General features: G+C 54.9%; 6 protein-coding genes across 6 annotated transcripts; 4 read left to right on the top strand and 2 right to left on the bottom strand.

Annotated features, from left to right (window-relative positions):
• Window positions 1-374: 374 nt before the first annotated feature.
• LOC128948856 (claw keratin-like) lies at window positions 375-851 on the top strand. The gene has a single exon (XM_054293617.1). It carries the CDS (start codon window positions 375-377, stop codon window positions 849-851), a length of 477 nt encoding a protein of 158 aa, XP_054149592.1.
• Window positions 852-4,204: 3,353 nt separating this feature from the next.
• LOC128948810 (claw keratin-like) lies at window positions 4,205-4,681 on the top strand. The gene has a single exon (XM_054293585.1). The coding sequence runs from the start codon at window positions 4,205-4,207 to the stop codon at window positions 4,679-4,681; it is 477 nt and encodes a 158-aa protein (XP_054149560.1).
• Window positions 4,682-6,746: 2,065 nt separating this feature from the next.
• LOC128948841 (claw keratin-like) lies at window positions 6,747-10,613 on the bottom strand. Its single transcript, XM_054293601.1, has 2 exons — window positions 10,319-10,613; window positions 6,747-6,829 (listed from the first exon to the last, which is right to left on the bottom strand). Exons 1-2 carry the CDS (start codon window positions 10,611-10,613, stop codon window positions 6,747-6,749), a joined length of 378 nt encoding a protein of 125 aa, XP_054149576.1.
• LOC128948811 (claw keratin-like) lies at window positions 8,034-8,510 on the top strand. The gene has a single exon (XM_054293586.1). The coding sequence runs from the start codon at window positions 8,034-8,036 to the stop codon at window positions 8,508-8,510; it is 477 nt and encodes a 158-aa protein (XP_054149561.1).
• Window positions 10,614-12,774: 2,161 nt separating the features above from the next.
• Window positions 12,775-13,122, top strand: LOC128948855 (claw keratin-like). The gene has a single exon (XM_054293616.1). The coding sequence runs from the start codon at window positions 12,775-12,777 to the stop codon at window positions 13,120-13,122; it is 348 nt and encodes a 115-aa protein (XP_054149591.1).
• Window positions 13,123-14,408: 1,286 nt separating this feature from the next.
• LOC128948867 (feather keratin 4-like) lies at window positions 14,409-15,141 on the bottom strand. The gene has a single exon (XM_054293629.1). The coding sequence runs from the start codon at window positions 15,135-15,137 to the stop codon at window positions 14,751-14,753; it is 387 nt and encodes a 128-aa protein (XP_054149604.1). The 5' UTR covers window positions 15,138-15,141; the 3' UTR covers window positions 14,409-14,750.
• Window positions 15,142-17,669: the final 2,528 nt, after the last annotated feature.

Here is a 17,669-nt window from a genome sequence, read left to right as displayed (position 1 = left end):
CATCCCTGGCTTTCTCAGGGAATCTTTGGGGCTTTCTGGAGGAACCTTTGGCTGTGGGTTCCCCTTGCTCTCCTAGAGCAGAGTTGGGATGGTTGGGGTTCTACCAGGGGACCAAGGGCTTCGGAACCTTGAGGACTTTCTTCATTTGGATGTCAAAGTCTTCTTAATTCTGAATCGCAAGCAAGACTCAGGGATGGTAAGGGCAGCAAGGGATGTGAGCAGGAATTTGAAGGGAATATGGTTTGGATCAGAATGCCTGGGATGAGGCAGAATGAGTCCTGGAACACAGGGGAGAGCAACTGGGCTTTGGGTTGAGTCCTTGGTGTGAGCCATGGCCATGCCTTGTCTTGCAGCTCTCCCAACCAAACCGAAGGATGTCCTGCTCCAGCCTGTGCGTCCCCAGCTGCGGGGTGGCCACCCCGGCCCCTCTGGCTGACACCTGCAACGAGCCCTGCGTGCGGCAGTGCCCCGACTCCACGGTGGTCATCCAGCCCCCGGCCTCAGTGATCACCTTCCCCGGGCCCATCCTCAGCTCCTTCCCTCAGCAGAGCGCCGTGGGCTCAGCTGGTGCTCCCTACGTGGGAGCCGGCTCCGGGGGCGCCTTTGGGAGCCGTGGGGGCTATGGGGGCTATGGGGGCTACGGGGCCCTTGGGGGCTATGGAGGTTATGGAGGCTGGGGCTATGGAAGCCGTGGTCTCTATGGGGGCTGGGGCTATGGAGGCCGTGGAGGCTACGGCGGTTGGGGATGCGGAGGCTACGGAGGCTGGGGCTATGGAGGCCTTGGTAACTGCGGCTACGGCGGCTGGAGCAGTGGCCACCGCTACCTCAATGGCAACTGCGGGCCCTGCTAAGCCCCGGCTCCAGCGCGGCCTCAGACCAAGAAGAGCTCCAGGAGAAACACTGGTGCATCCCGACCCGACGCTCTGTGGACCAAAATTCCTTGTGCCTGGCCGGGCTCTGCAGCTCGGGAGCCTGGTGCCAGCTTGGGAAGCAGCTCTGCCTTGTCCCTGCCCTGCCTGAGCATCTCCGTGGGGCTCCTGGTGCCCCGGTGGTCCCAGAGCCTCTCCTGGGGCTGCTCCTGCTGACCTGGCTGTGCCCAGGGCCTGGCCATGGGATGCCCTTGGCCATGACCCTGCTCTCCTGCCCAGCCCCTCCTGCCCTCCCCCTGCAATAAAAGCTGTCTTGCATTGAAATGTTGACTCCCGGTTTTCCTTCTTCTTGCCTTTTCCCACTGCCCAATCTCTTGGGTGTCTGCTGGGCTGTTACAATGCCCCTGGTCAGTGCCCTGGGGCCCGGGCCCAGCTGGCTCTCTGTGTCCCAGCTGGTGATTTCCAACCCCGCTGGCTCTGGGGAACTCATCTCCCCCAGCTCCCCATGCTCTCCCAGTGTCAGGAAACTCAAGACATCCCCAAATCCCTCACTGAGGATCCCACGAGGGCCTTGCAGAAGGTCTTCCAAATCCTCAGCCCAAGCAGCAAAGCTGACATCACCTCTGGGACTGGGCTGTCTTGGTTGAGATGGTCAAACACAAATCACTACTCCATTTTCAGAAGTCTTCAAACCATTCTTATTGCACCATGCATGCTTTTATGCATTCTTGGACAACTCCAAAATTTACACTGATTGGTCACAAGAGACAAACAAAATGCTCCTTGGAATTGGCAGTTGCAGGTTTCTCTTATTTCCGCTTCTTTCTTTTTCAGTTTCTATGTCCAGGACCTTGGTAGGAAATTCCTTCAGGGGTGAACATGGCTCCTCTCCTCAAACTTCTCTCTGGCTCACAGAAATCACTGTAAAACCTTTTTCACACTGGACTGGGACTGGTCAGTCACATGGAAAGGTGCAGGGAAATGCACCATGAGCTCTGCATGTCCCAGGTGTCCTGGCATGTCCAGCTGGAGGTGGTGGCAGCTGGGAAGGGAGGAGACAGACCCCAGAAAATCTTGCCCAGTCTCCTCTCCACACCATGGAATGACCACAGGGTTCAGTCCCGTGGAGTTCTTGGAGCAGAAGCTTTGAGTTCCCATCCCCTTGACATCCCTTCTACTGCCTATTTATCCGTCTGAAAAAATTTCTTCCCTAATTAACACCAAAAACTCCCTGGGTTTGAGATTTCATATGTGGTTGAAGCTCATACAGGTCCATTTTAGACAATATTATTTCATACTCTGTCCCCTTGAACTCTGATAAAGAGATGCTGCTACGGAAAGCAGGGTCAAAATGACCCAAGAATTCTTTCAGAAAAAGGAAAAAGTTATTGGCAAATGTCACACAAAATCAGTAAAATGAATATGTATGAACCTATTGTAAAATTGCATGGATATATATTTGAGAGGGAAATAAAAAAGGATCTGGATTTCCCAAAGGCACACATGTCCTATTAAGAGAAATGATTCCCATACGCGTCCAGGGCTGTAATAAACGTATCAGCTTTACAACTTTCAAACAGTTGCAGAGTTTGTTTGTTTCCGCAAATCATCGGATTCTTCAGGGAGCTCTACTCACTCCCCACTCCCCACAGCCCGGGGGCTCTAAGGGGGGTGTCCCAAGGGCAGGGGGCTGACGGTGGGCCCAGAGCAAAGAGCAGCCGAGAGAGGCGGTGACCATTGCAATGCGAGGCAGCTTTTATTGCCGTGCGGGGCAGGGGGGCGGCAGCGGAGCGTGACCCCGGCCGAGTGCTCCCCGCGTGTCCTGGGGTTGGGGGGGACACGGGCAGAGCAGGAGCCGAGCTGGTGCCATGCCGGGAGCCGGCAGCGATCGCTGCAGGGCTCTGAGAGTGGCCGGGGGATGTCTGTCTGTGTGTCGGTCTGTCTGTCTGTCGGTGTGTCCGTGCTTTGGGCCTCGGCGTGCGGGGATGGGCCGGGGGGGTTCCTGGAGCTCTTCTGGATCAGGGATGGCGCTGGCGCTTATCAGGGTTCGCAGCTTCTGGAGCTGCTGTAGCTGTGCCCAAAACCTCCGAATCCCGCATAACCTCTGAATCCCCCAAAGCCCCTGAAGGTTTGTGTTAGGGTTAGTGTTAGTGTTAGGGTTAGGGTTAGGGTCAGGGTTAGGGTTAGGGTTGCGTTAGGCGGTTCTGGAGGACATTGTGTTTTCCATGTCCCAGTTTCCCTTGATGGCCCCACAGAGGAGGAATTTCCCCCTAGTGTAACCCCAATCTCCCTGGGAATTTGGAGGTCAGTGGGACAGGGTCCACATCCCTCATGGCACAATGGACTCCACTGGTGGAGCTGAAAGGTCCCTGTTGATTATCCAGCCCTGTTTCTGCAAGCTGGGTCCTGCTTGAGCCTTCCTGGAGGCAAGGGTGTGCGTTTTCCAGGTGGCCCCAAGATCTGACCCAGGGAGTGTTGGTTGAGCCTGCCAGAGCCAGACTGGCTTTGGCCATGGACTACGTCAGGCCAAGCTGAACCCGCTTGCCTCAGTGGTACAGGGGGCTGTGGCTCAGGGTGGCCGCCCTGGGCACAGCCGTGTCCCAAAGGATGCTCGGGATTCTTTGTAAGCAAAGCGAGGGATTAGGGACAGAGTAGGGTCTGTCACCTAATAATGGGCCACAGGCGTTCCTCCCATCACCTCCCATTGGTCCACGGCACGTTTCCACACCAATCTCCCTGATGTTGAGGTGTATAATTGTATTGCATCATTATCTCTTTGATGAACTTGTCAGCGTGAATTCCTAATTACCTGGTTTTGTTTTGCCACCGCTCCCTTTCGTGATGCCCCCAGGCCCTTTGGGAGATGTATAAAAGGTCCAGAGGTTCCACGGAGCTCTATCCACCTTCCACCGCTTGACTCGCCTTATCACCTTGGTAAGTCCAAGCCTTCCCTCGTCTTTCCTTCTTCATCCCTGGCTTTCTCAGGGAAGCTTTGGGGCTTTCTGGAGGAACCTTTGGCTGTGGGCTCCTCTTGCTCTCCTAGAGCAGAGTTGGGATGGTTGGGGTTCTACCAGGGGACCAAGGAAAGATTGAGGACTTTCTTCATTTGGATGTCAAAGTCTTCTTAATTCCCATGGGCAAGCAAGACTCAGGGATGGTGAGGGCAGGAGGGGATGTGAGGAGGAATTTCAAGGGAATGGGACTTGGATTAGAACGCCTGGGATGAGCCAGAGTGAGTCCTGGAATAGAGATGAGAGCAGCTGAGTTTTAGGTCGAGTCCTTGGTGTGAGCCGTATCCATGCCTTGTCTTGCAGCTCTAGCCACCAAACCGAAAGATGTCCTGCTCCAGCCTGTGCGTCCCCAGCTGCGGGGTGGCCACCCCGGCCCCTCTGGCTGACACCTGCAACGAGCCCTGCGTGCGGCAGTGCCCCGACTCCACGGTGGTCATCCAGCCCCCGGCCTCAGTGATCACCTTCCCCGGACCCATCCTCAGCTCCTTCCCTCAGCAGAGCGCCGTGGGCTCAGCCGGAGCTCCCTACGTGGGAGCCGGCTCCGGGGGCGCCTTTGGGAGCCGTGGGGGCTATGGGGGCTATGGGGGCTACGGGGCCCTTGGGGGCTATGGAGGTTATGGAGGCTGGGGCTATGGAAGCCTTGGTCTCTATGGGGGTTGGGGCTATGGAGGCCGTGGAGGCTACGGCGGTTGGGGATGCGGAGGCTACGGAGGCTGGGGCTATGGAGGCCTTGGTAACTGCGGCTACGGCGGCTGGAGCAGCGGCCACCGCTACCTCAATGGCAACTGCGGACCCTGCTAAGCCCCAGCCCCAGCGCGGCCTCAGACCAAGAAGAGCGCCAGGAGAAACACTGGTGCATCCCGACCCGACGCTCTGTGGACCAAAATTCCTTGTGCCTGGCCGGGCTCTGCAGCTCGGGAGCCTGGTGCCAGCTTGGGAAGCAGCTGTGCCTTGTCCCTGCCCTGCTTGAGCATCTCCGAGGGGCTCCTGGTGCCCCGGTGGTCCCAGAGCCTCTCCAGGGGCTGCTTCTGCTGACCTGGCTGTGCCCAGGGCCTGGCCATGGGATGCCCTTGGCCATGACCCTGCTTTGCTGCCCAGTTCATCCTGCCCTCCCCCTGCAATAAAAGCTGTCTTGCATTGAAATGTTGACTCCTCGTTTTCCTTCTTCTTGCCTTTTCCCACTGCCCAATCTCTTGGGTGTCTGCTGTGCTGTTGCAATGCCCCTGGGCAGTGCCCTGGGGCCCGGGCCCAGCTGGCTCTCTGTGTCCCAGCTGGTGATTTCCAACCCCGCTGGCTCTGGGGAACTCATCTCCCCCAGCTCCCCATGCTCTCCCAGCAGCAGGAAACTCAGGACATCTCCAGATCCCTCACTGAGGATGGGAAAGGGCCACGAGGGCCTTGCAGAAGGTCTTCCAAATCCTCAGCCCAAGCAGCAAAGCTGACATCACCTCTGGGACTGGGCTGTCTTGGTTGAGATGGTCAAACACAAATCACTACTCCATTTTCAGAAGTCTTCAAACCATTCTTATTGCACCATGCATGCTTTTATGCATTCTTAGAAAACTCCTAAATTTACACTGATTGGTCACAAGAGACAAACAAAGTGCTCCTTGGAATTGGCAGTTGTAGGTTTCTCTTATTTCCGCTTCTTTCTTTTTAAGTTTCTATGTCCAGGACCTTGGTAGGAAATTCCTTCAGGGGTGAACATGGCTCCTCTCCTCAAACTTCTCTCTGGCTCACAGAAATCACTGTAAAACCTTTTCCACACTGGACTGGGACTGGTCAGTCACATGGAAAGGTGCAGGGAAATGCACCATGAGCTCTGCATGTCCCAGGTGTCCTGGCATGTCCAGCTGGAGGTGGTGGCAGCTGGGAAGGGAGGAGACAGACCCCAGAAAATCTTGCCCAGTCTCCTCTCCACACCATGGAATGACCACAGGGTTCAGTCCCGTGGAGTTCTTGGAGCAGAAGCTTTGAGTTCCCATCCCCTTGACATCCCTTCTACTGCCTATTTATCCGTCTGAAAAAATTTCTTCCCTAATTAACACCAAAAACTCCCTGGGTTTGAGATTTCATATGTGGTTGAAGCTCATACAGGTCCATTTTAGACAATATTATTTCATACTCTGTCCCCTTGAACTCTGATAAAGAGATGCTGCTACGGAAAGCAGGGTCAAAATGACCCAAGAATTCTTTCAGAAAAAGGAAAAAGTTATTGGCAAATGTCACACAAAATCAGTAAAATGAATATGTATGAACCTATTGTAAAATTGCATGGATATATATTTGAGAGGGAAATAAAAAAGGATCTGGATTTCCCAAAGGCACACATGTCCTATTACGAGAAATGATTCCCATACGCGTCCAGGGCTGTAATAAACGTATCAGCTTTACAACTTTCAAACAGTTGCAGAGTTTGTTTGTTTCCGCAAATCATCGGATCCCTCAGGGAGCTCTACTCACTCCCCACTCCCCAGGGCCCGGGGGCTCTAAGGGGGGTGTCCCAAGGGCAGGGGGCTGACGGTGGGCCCAGAGCAAAGAGCAGCCGAGAGAGGCGGTGACCATTGCAATGCGAGGCAGCTTTTATTGCCGTGCGGGGCAGGGGGGCGGCAGCGGAGCGTGACCCCGGCCGAGTGCTCCCCGCGTGTCCTGGGGTTGGGGGGACACGGGCAGAGCAGGAGCCGAGCTGGTGCCATGCCGGGAGCGGGCAGCGATCGCTGCAGGGCTCTGAGAGTGGCCGGGGGATGTCTGTCTGTGTGTCGGTCTGTCTGTCTGTCGGTGTGTCCGTGCTTTGGGCCTCGGCGTGCGGGGATGGGCCGCAGGCATTCCTGGAGCTCTTCTGGATCAGGGATGGCGCTGGCGCTTATCAGGGTTCGCAGCTTCTGGAGCTGCTGTAGCTGTGCCCAAAACCTCCGAATCCCGCATAACCTCTGAATCCCCCAAAGCCCCTGAAGGTTTGTGTTAGGGTTAGTGTTAGGGTTAGGGTTAGGGTTAGGGTTAGGGTTAGGGTTGCGTTAGGCGGTTCTGGAGGACATTGTGTTTTCCATGTCCCAGTTTCCCTTGATGGCCCCACAGAGGAGGAATTTCCCCCTAGTGTAACCCCAATCTCCCTGGGAATTTGGAGGTCAGTGGGACAGGGTCCACATCCCTCATGGCACAATGGACTCCACTGGTGGAGCTGAAAGGTCCCTGTTGATTATCCAGCCCTGTTTCTGCAAGCTGGGTCCTGCTTGAGCCTTCCTGGAGGCAAGGGTGTGCGTTTTCCAGGTGGCCCCAAGATCTGACCCAGGGAGTGTTGGTTGAGCCTGCCAGAGCCAGACTGGCTTTGGCCATGGACTACGTCAGGCCAAGCTGAACCCGCTTGCCTCAGTGGTACAGGGGGCTGTGGCTCAGGGTGGCCGCCCTGGGCACAGCCGTGTCCCAAAGGATGCTCGGGATTCTTTGTAAGCAAAGCGAGGGATTAGGGACAGAGCAGGGTCTGTCACCTAATAATGGGCCACAGGCGTTCCTCCCATCACCTCCCATTGGTCCACGGCACGTTTCCACAGCAATCTCCCTGATGTTGAGGTGTATAATTGTATTGCATCATTATCTCTTTGATGAACTTGTCAGCGTGAATTCCTAATTACCTGTTTTTTTTGCCACCGCTCCCTTTCGTGATGCCCCCAGGCCCTTTGGGAGATGTATAAAAGGTCCAGAGGTTCCACAGAGCTCTATCCACCTTCCACCACTTGACTCGCCTTATCACCTTGGTAAGTCCAAGCCTTCCCTCGTCTTTCCTTCTTCATCCCTGGCTTTCTCAGGGAAGCTCTGGGGCTTTCTGGAGGAACCTTTGGCTGTGGGTTCCTCTTGCTCTCCTAGAGCAGAGTTGGGATGGTTGGGGTTCTACCAGGGGACCAAGGAAAGATTGAGGACTTTCTTCATTTGGATGTCAAAGTCTTCTTAATTCCCATGGGCAAGTAAGACTCAGGGATGGTGAGGGCAGAAGGGGATGTGAGGAGGAATTTCAAGGGAATGGGACTTGGATTAGAACGCCTGGGATGAGCCAGAGTGAGTCCTGGAATAGAGATGAGAGCAGCTGAGTTTTAGGTCGAGTCCTTGTTGTGAGCCGTATCCGTGCCTTGTCTTGCAGCTCTACCCACCAAACCGAAAGATGTCCTGCTCCAGCCTGTGCGTCCCCAGCTGCGGGGTGGCCACCCCGGCCCCTCTGGCTGACACCTGCAACGAGCCCTGCGTGCGGCAGTGCCCCGACTCCACGGTGGTCATCCAGCCCCCGGCCTCAGTGATCACCTTCCCCGGGCCCATCCTCAGCTCCTTCCCGCAGCAGAGCGCCGTGGGCTCAGCCGGAGCTCCCTACGTGGGAGCCGGCTCCGGGGGTGCCTTTGGGAGCCGTGGGGGCTATGGGGGCTATGGGGGCTACGGGGCCCTTGGGGGCTATGGAGGTTATGGAGGCTGGGGCTATGGAAGCCGTGGTCTCTATGGGGGTTGGGGCTATGGAGGCCGTGGAGGCTACGGCGGTTGGGGATGCGGAGGCTACGGAGGCTGGGGCTATGGAGGCCTTGGTAACTGCGGCTACGGCGGCTGGAGCAGCGGCCACCGCTACCTCAATGGCAACTGCGGGCCCTGTTAAGCCCCAGCCCCAGCGCGGCCTCAGACCAAGAAGAGCTCCAGGAGAAACCCCGGCACATCCCGACCCGACGCTCTGTGGACCAAAATTCCTTGGACATGGCCGGGCTCTGCAGCTCGGGAGCCTGGTGCCAGCTTGGGAAGCAGCTCTGCCTTGTCCCTGCCCTGCCTGAGCATCTCCGAGGGGCTCCTGGTGCCCCGGTGGTCCCAGAGCCTCTCCTGGGGCTGCTCCTGCTGACCTGGCTGTGCCCAGGGCCAGGCCATGGGATGCCCTTGGCCATGATCCTGCTCTGCTGCCCAGCCCCTCCTGCCCTCCCCCTGCAATAAAAGCTGTCTTGCATTGAAATCTTGCCTCCTGGTTTTCCTTCATCTTGCCTTTTTCCTGCTCCCCAATCTCTTGGGTTTCTGCTGGGCTGCTGCAATGCCCCTGGGCAGTGCCCTGGAGCCCAGGCCCAGCTGCCCTGTGTGTCCCAGCTGGGGACATCCAACCCCCAGTCCGCACAGCCTTGGGGATCCAAGCATCCCTCGAGGGGTGTCCCAAGGGCAAGGGGCTGGTGGTGGGTTTAGGGTAAGGCTTAGGATATGTCTTTGAGTGGGAAATAAAAAAGGATCTGGAGATCCCAGAGGTACATGTGTCCTATTGAGTGAAACGATTCCCACATGCCTCCAGTGCTGTAATAAACATACCAGCTTTACCACTTTCAAAAAGTTGTAGAGTTTGATTATTTCTGCAAATCACCTGGTCCCTCGCAGGGCTCCACTCGTCCCCCAATTCCCACGTCCCTGGGACTCCAGGCATCCCTCAATGGGTGTCCCAAGGGCAGGGGGCTGGTGGTGGGGTTAGGGTAAGCCTTAGGATATGTATTTGAAAGGGAAATAAAAAAGGATCTGGAATTCCCAGAGGCACACATGTCCTATTGAGACAAATTACTCCCACATGCCTCCAGCGCTGTAATAAACATATAGGCATTTTTGCAACTTTCAAAAAGTTGTAGAGTTTGATTATTTCTGCAAGTCACTGGGTACCTTGCGGGGCTACACTCACTCCCCATTCCCCACTGTTCTGGGGCTCCAGGCATCCCTCGAGGGGCTCTACTTGCTCCCCAAATCCCCACTGCCCTGGGGCTCCAAGCATCCCTCAGGGGGTGTCCCAAGAGCAGGGGGCTGGCAGTGGGCCCAGGGCTCCTTTGGGGCTGCAAAGAGGAGTCCAGAACAGGCAGGAGCCGGGCAGGGATGGGCAGAGACCCCATTCCAGGGGCTGGGCAGGGTCCGGCTCGGGGGACTCTGCTGCGGGGCTGGGGTGGCCAAGAAGATGCAGGAGGAGCCCGGGCAGCTGCCGGGGCTTCTCATCTGCCGTGTCCAAGCGGGACTGCCTGAACCCTCCGCGAACCCTCCCGGAACCCTCCCGGGATCCTCCCGGAACCCTCTGGGCCGGGCTTGGCAGCGGGTACGGAGCAAAGAGCAGCCGAGAGAGGCGGTGAACATTGCAATGCGAGGCAGCTTTTATTGTCGTGCAAGGCAGGGGGGTGGCAGTGGAACGGGACCCCAGCCGAGCGCTCCCTGAGTGTCCCAGGGTGGGGACACGGGCAGGAACCGAGCTGGAGCCGCGCCGGGAGTGGGCAGTGATCGCTGCAGGGCTCCAAGAGCGGCCGGGGGATGTCTGTCTCTCTGTCTGTCAGTCTGTCGGTGTGTCTTTTCTTTGGGCCTTGGCATGCGGGGATGGGCTGTGCGCGTTTCTGGAGCTCTTCTGGATCAGGGATGGCGCTGGCGCTTAGCAGGGCCCGCAGCCACTGGAGCCGCCGCAGCTGCCCCCAAAACCTCCGAATCCTCCATAACCTCCAAGTCCTCCAAAGCCACCGGAGCCCCCAGAGCCCCCACGGCGTCCGGAGGAGCCGCCGAGGCCGCCTCCAATGAAGGGAACTCCGGCCGAGCCCACGGAGCTCTGCTGCGGGAAGGAGCTGAGGATGGGCCCGGGGAAGGTGACCACCGAGGCCGGGGGCTGGATGACCACCGTGGAGTCGGGGCACTGCCTCACGCAGGGCTGGTTGCTGGTGTCAGCCAGAGGGGCCGGGGTGGCCACGCCGCAGGTGGGGACACAGCAGGACATCCTTGAGACTTGGAAAGGTTTCTGGAAAAAAGAGGCAAAGGTGTGAGGGAGGAATTGCATGGAAGGAGACAGAGAGTGATCCCCAAGAGGCTTCGGAGAGCTGCTCTTACCTGGGTGATGAGGAGAGTCAAGTGGAGAAGTGCGGATGGAGCTGTGCAAGGAGCTCGGCCCTTTTATACACCCCAGAGAGCCCCGGGCATTGTCTGGGGGTGCGGACAGACCCCCCCTCCAGTAATTAGAAATTCACACTGAGACGCTCCATAAAGTGAAGGGACGCTGAAAAATTCTGTCATCACCCCCCCTTCATTGTGGACATTGGTGTGGAAAGGAGTGGACAGGAGAGAGGCGCTTGCCAGGTCAGCCATGACCCATCATTACATGACAGACAGGGTGCTACTGGAGTTCACTCAGCTCACAGCCCCAATAAACCCGGGTTTGTCCCTAATTCCTCACTTTGCTTACAAAGAATCTTTTGGGACACAGCTGAGCCCAGCCCGGCTGTGCTCCTGAGCCAGCTGTGCCCAGCTGGGCCTGTCCTGGGCCAGTCTGGCTCTGAGTGGATTGGCCAATATTCCCTGGGCCAGTCTGGCTCTGGGGGGCTTTGCCAACATCCCCTGGACCAGCCCTTGGGTCCAGCTGGTCAATGCAGAGGAGAGCTTGGCCAGGACCAAGGCTGGAGGGTCTGAGTTGTTCTGGATTGTCTCTCTGCTCTCCTGCTCCTCTCTGTTGGCCTCCCCTTACTCGTTTATGCCACTCCTGATCCCACCTGTGTCATTCCCACAACCGTGCCAGGATGGATCCTTAATGAAGCTTCATCTCACATGGGATCTCCCATTCTGCTTTTTGCACCATCATCAGTTGGATTGGGGACTTCACAATTCCTCCAGTGGCACAAAAATCTCTTAAGGATTCTCCCTCCAAGAGCCCCCCGTGCCCAGCCCTGTGCCCAGCCCTGTGCCGTGTGGGGTGACCCTCCTTGGGCAGGACGTGGCTGTTTGTCTGTCCATGGTCCCCCCAGCCGACCCCACTCCAGGACTCTGTTCCTGCGCCCTCCCTTGCCACGTTTGGCGTTTGGGATGTGCCCCAAGTGGGTGGGATGGCTTCTCCCTCCCGGCGTCCCTATTTAGCAGCCCGTAAAAAGGATTAATAACAGATTAAGTGCTGGCTGTGCCATTTCAAAATGCTCCTGAGTGATGCCCAAAATTCCCGTGCATAAGCAAAGAAGGGGATTAAGGACATGTCATGTCAGGGTTTATTGGGGCTCTGATCTTGGCTTCAGCAACAAATGATCTTACACACAGTGATTGGTCATGGCCTGTCCCTTCAGGGCCTGGTGGCTCTCCAGGGCACCTTTACTCGTTGTGGCCTCAATTAATACAGATGTAATTACCTCATGTTTCAATTTGTGTCATGAGGTTTGTCCGCTTGAATTCCTAATTACTGGGGGTTTGCCCCCACCCCCTGGACAATGCCCCAGGCACTCTGGGGTGTATAAAAGGTCCGAGAGCTCCACAGGGCTCCATCCCACTCTCCTCACTCGAATCTGCTCATTGATCGCTGTGGTGAGTGCGAGTCTTCCCTCTGTCCTCTTTTCCTCTTCTGCTCCTTCTGTGGGGAATCTCTGCCTGTGGAATTCCCAAGGAATCTCTGGTTCTGGATTCCCTGGGGAATCTCTGCCTGTGGAACTGCCAAGGAATCTCTGGCTGTGGATTCTGTGGGGAATCTCTGCCTGTGGATTTCCCTGGGGAATCTCTGGCTGTGGATTTCCCGGAGAATCTCTGCTCGTGAATTTCCCAGGGAATCTCTGCCTGTGGATTTCCCAAGGAATCTCTGTCCCCCAAGCTCCAGCAGCCATCCCGGGGCAGAGCAGGGTTGGGGTTCCACCAGCGGGCTCAAGGCCCCAGGGAGCATGGTAGTTGGGATGAGGGAGTTTTTCTTCATTCCCATGGGCAAGCAAGACTCAGGGATGGTGAGGGCAGCAGGGGATGTGAGCAGGAATTTGGAGGGAATAGGGCTTGGATCAGAATGCCTGGGATGAGCCAGAGTGAGTCCTGGCACACAGGCTCCAGGTGGGCGAGAGCAGCAGCTGGGCTTTGGGCCGAGTCCTTGGTGTGAGCTGTGTCCGTGTCTTGTCTTGCAGCTCTACCCACCAAACCGAAGGATGTCCTGCTCCAGCCTGTGCGTTCCCAGCTGCGGGGTGGCCACCCCGGCCCCTCTGGCTGACACCAGCAACGAGCCCTGCGTGCGGCAGTGCCCCGACTCCACGGTGGTCATCCAGCCCCCGGCCTCAGTGATCACCTTCCCCGGGCCCATCCTCAGCTCCTTCCCGCAGCAGAGCGTCGTGGGCTCGGCTGGAGCTCCCTACGTGGGAGCCGGCTCCGGGGGCGCCTTTGGGAGCCGTGGGGGCTCTGGGGGCTATGGGGGCTTTGGGGGTTATGGAGGTTTTGGGGGTTATGGCAGCTGTGGCCGTGGTTCCCGCTCCTTCGGGGGCTCCTGCGGGCCCTGCTAAAGCCCAAACCCCGACGGAGCTCAGCGCTGCCCCTGCCCGCCGGCTCCTCCAGCAGCCCCTGCTGCCTTGTGCCCCCTGAGCCAGGCTGAAGCTGCAGCCCCTGCTCAGGGCCGGCCCGGCAGCCCCGGGAGCTGCAGGGTCCCTTTCCCTGTGTGTGACCCTGCAGAGCCTCGGCCGGCGCCTTTGGCCTTGCCAGCGCTGCCCCCAAAAGCTGCTCCCCCTCTCTGCACCCCCAGGCAGCTGTGCCCAGCCTCGGCTCAGGCTCTGCCCTGCTCTGCCCAGCAGGGCGCCGCCCTGGCAAAGGACAATCTCTGGGGTGCAGCCCTGGGCTGCGCCTCGCTGCTGCTGCTGCTGCTGCTGCTGCTGCTGCTGCTGCCTTGGGATTTTCGTGTTTCCATCACGTTGTTGCTGGTTTGTCTCTCGCTGACACCATCTGTGGGTTTTTCATTCATAATAAAGAATCTGCATTGCACAAAATATCTTTTTTTGTAATGGATTCCTTCATCCTGGCTGCTAATGAGTCTCTAACTGAGGGATGGTGTGGGATATCTGATCATGGAATCACAGGAGGGTTTGGGTTGGAAGGGACCTTGAAACTCATCCTATTCTAACTCCCGCCGTGGGCAGGGACATTTTCCACTGTCCCAGGCTGCTCCAAGCTCTGTCCAACCTGGTCTTGGACCCTGCCAGTGATGGGGCAGCCCAAACTTCTCTAGGAAATCCGTCCCAGGCCCTCTTCATCCTCACAGGGAGGAATTCCTGGCCAATGTCCCACCTAAACCTCCTCTCCATCAGTCTGATGTCTGATGGCTTTGTCCTGGCACCCCATCCTTTGGGAATTTTCTCTCCCCATGTTTCTCATTGCCCCTACAGGTCCTGAAAGACCACGATTGGGTCACCCCAAAGCTTCTCCAGGCTGAACCATCCCAGTTCTCCCAGCAGAGCTGCTCCATCCCTCTGATCCCATCCTGGATCCTCCTCTGGGCTCTCTCCTCTCTCTGAGAGCGTTTTCAGAATGCTCCTGGAGCTCTGGCAGCCTCAGGAATGTGCCCATTCGTTGGGGAGCCTGGGCAGTGCCCAGCACTCTCTGGGGGTCCTAAAATCCGTCCTAAACCTCCCCTGGCACAGCTTCCTCCCATTCCCTGTGGAACCTAGGCAGTGCCCAGCACCCTCTGGGGGAAGAATTTCGTTAACATCCCACCCAAACCTCCCCTTTTTTTCTTTATTCTTTTTTTTTTTTTTTAATGTGATAGAGGAAAACACAAAATGCATTTCGGTCGAGAAAATTTATTTGGAAAGAGAAGCTTTCCTACAATTGTGGAACAAAACTGTACAGGACACAAAGAGCATCGTTCCAGGGGGTTCAGCGAGGCTCTGGCAAATCACCAGCATCCGAGTGAGGCCGCCTGTAAAAAACGGGGATTTTCCCTTTTTTTGGCAGCGTTGCCGTGTGCAATTCCGAGCATTTCAAGTCACCTCTCTAAGCTCAGTACCAGTAAAAAAAAATCCGCGATAAGCCAAAGCGCGGCGGGAGCAGAAGGCTGCGCCGCAAAGCTGCGGGAGAACAGCTCTAAACTAAGGGAAAAAAACCCGCAGGAATTTCACCCGGAATTTCCCTTTCCCCGGGCTCAGCACGTCCAGCGCTTCCCGGAGCGGTAGGAATTGCAGGGATGAGTCCATTGCGACGAGTAGCTGTAGGAATATTTGGGGGCGCAGCGCGGCTCCGCACGGGCCACCACCGGCGCTGCCACTTTGTCCCCCGCTGTCACGTCGGCGGCCACCGCGGCCTGGGGCTCGCCCAGGGTCACCTCCGAGGGTTCCGAGGCTCCCACGACGGTTTGCTGGGGGTACGTGGTGAGGATGGGCCCCGGGAAGGTGACAACCACGGGCGGCGGGTAGATGATGACCCGAGAGTCGCCACAGGTCACCACGCAGGGCTCGTTGGTGCTGCTGGCCAGAGGTTGGGGACACTTGGGCTCGCAGGGGGTGGCACAGGCCAGCTGGGTGGAAGCCATCGCCTGGTGGTGCTGGGGGAGAGCCTGTGGGGTTAAAAAAACGCAAAGAAAGGTCCAAAAGCGAAGCAAAGAACTCCTGGCAGCTCTTGGATGTTGCCTTTTGGGTCTAAGAGATCGTCGGAGGAAATTGGGATAGAGACAAAATTTGAGGGCTAGTTTATTGACATTTGGCCCTAAAAGATCGTCAGAGGAAATTGGAACAGAGACAAAATTTGAGCTTTGGTTTATTGACATTTGGATCTAAAACATTGTCAGAGCTAATTTGGATAGAGACAAAATTTGAGGGCTGGTTTATGGACATCTGGATCTAAGAGATGGTTAGAAGAAATTGGGATAGAGTCAAAATTTGAGCAATGGTTTATTGACATTTGGCTCCAAGTGGTTTTTAGCGATAATCGAAATAAAGACACGAGCCAAGGGCTGGTTTATTGACATTTGGCTTTAAAAAATCGTCAGAGAAATTTGGGATAGAGACAAAATTTAAGCGCTGGTTTATTGACATTTGTCTCTAAAAGATCGTCAGAGATAATTGAGATAGAGACAGAACTGGAGCTCTTGTTTGTTGACATTTGGCTTTAAGTGGTTTTCAGAGATAATCGAGATAAAGACACGGTCGAGAGCTGGTTTATTTGACTCTAAGTGGCTTTTAGAGGTAATCGAGATATCTCTAAAAGGATCTTGTGCTCCTAAACTCGGAAAAAGACGAGAGTTGAGCACTCGGCTATTGACATTGTAGGAGATAATTCAGGTAAGAACAAGAGCTGATCGCTTGTTTGTTGACATTTGGCTCTAAGTGGTTTTTAGAGATAATTCAGATAAAAACGGAATTGATCTCTTGGCTGATGACATTTCTTTTTAAGATCTTGTTAGGGATAACTGAGATAAAAACAAGAATTGCTCTCTTGACTATTGACATTTCGTTTTGAGATCTTTTTAGGGATAACTGAGGCAAAAACAAGAATTGCTCTCTAGGCTATAATTTCCTTTTAAGATCTTGTTAGGGATAATTGAGGTAAAACCAATAATTGCTCTCTTGATTATTGAGATTTGTCTTTAAGGGATCCTCGGAGTTAATTTGGATGCAGTTTTATCTCCCACCTTTAACTTTCCCCACCCGATTTGTTCTGAATTGCTGTTAATTTCCCCCTTCTCTCCTCCTCCCCCTGGAGCAGAACTCCTCCTCTTTTCCTCCCGTGCCACCTCCCAGCCCCGGCCCTTTGGAGGAATTCCTGAGGACGCGCTCGAACTCGTTCCCACAGCGCTCTGTTCCTCCCACACTTGGGGAAAAAAAAAAAAAAATCCGGATTTTCCACGTATTTCAGCGTGGAATAATCAGCTTTGCACCCTGCTTAATTTTTGTATTTTTTTCCTTGCAGATTCCCGTTGTTTTTTTTTTTTTTTCCCTCTGTGTTTTAGCACCAAAATATTCTGCTAAAACACAGGGGGAAAAAGCAAAAGGCTGAGAATAAGTGGGAGTGTTAAGTGCTCGTTTAATAAGCGAAACATATAATTAAAATATTTATAGAATATAAAATATATGTTAAATTATTTCTATGGTGATATAATCAAGCCAAATAAGAAAATTGCATTTTCACCTAGGGGAAATTAATTCAATAATGTTTATTTCTTCATGTTAAATCCTCACATAAAAGCCTGGTGTAGCATCAGAATATTTTTTTAAACTTGTAAATTAAATTTATCCTTTTGATAATTTAAAAAAAAATTCAAAAATACCCATGCAGGGCATTTTCCTCCGAATACCCTTAAGTGAGAACGCAGCACTGACCTACAGAAATGCTGAATTTAATCTCTGTAAAAGCGCTTTAGAATTGTAAATCACTTTTAAGAATTAGAAATGAAAGTTATTGGCACAGTTATGTTAATAATCCATAATAATCACTTAGTGTAGCTCGCTGTGGCTCCAATTAAATTAAGGATGAGCTGATCCAAGCAGCAGTAGAGCTGCACCGAGCTCAGTTCCAAGCAGGATTTTCCACAGTTTTCCATTAATTCCACCCTGAACCCTCTCCCCGATCGTGCCACGCAACCAAAAGCGAAGTTAAATCCATCCCCGAAACTTTCCCGAATATTTTTCAAGAATTAAAAGACTGAAATCCTCATTCTCCCATAAATCCCAAAAGTCCCGCTTTGACTTTCTCCCCCTTTGGCCAGCACGAAAAGCCCTCCTAAATCAGAACCGGAACATTCATGCAAAGCTCAGCCCCGATTTTGGGGAGAAATCCACTCCAAAAACAGAAGGAAAATTGAGGAATTTAGAGCCGAACTTACTCAGAGAGGCGGAATGGAGGAGTCGGGAGAGGCAGTGAGGAGATGCCAGGGTGGAGAGGGGATTTATATCCTGCCCCGATGGCCGGGGGCGGCTGAGCCACCCTTTGCTAAAGCGCTTTAATGACTCGGGAGCCGAGCCCGGTGCAGGGATCGCTGCTGGAGCCGCAGGAATTGTTTTGCTCGCTGTTTATGATTATCTAAAGCCGCGTTGGGCAATAACCCCAAAAATGCAGGTGGCAACTG

Source organism: Melozone crissalis, unplaced genomic scaffold (assembly GCF_028551555.1).
Source record: "Melozone crissalis strain CALT ecotype California unplaced genomic scaffold, PUWL_Pcris_2 ptg000161l_1, whole genome shotgun sequence".
Taxonomy (NCBI): Eukaryota; Metazoa; Chordata; class Aves; order Passeriformes; family Passerellidae; genus Melozone; species Melozone crissalis.
This window is presented reverse-complemented; position numbering and strand designations above follow the sequence as displayed.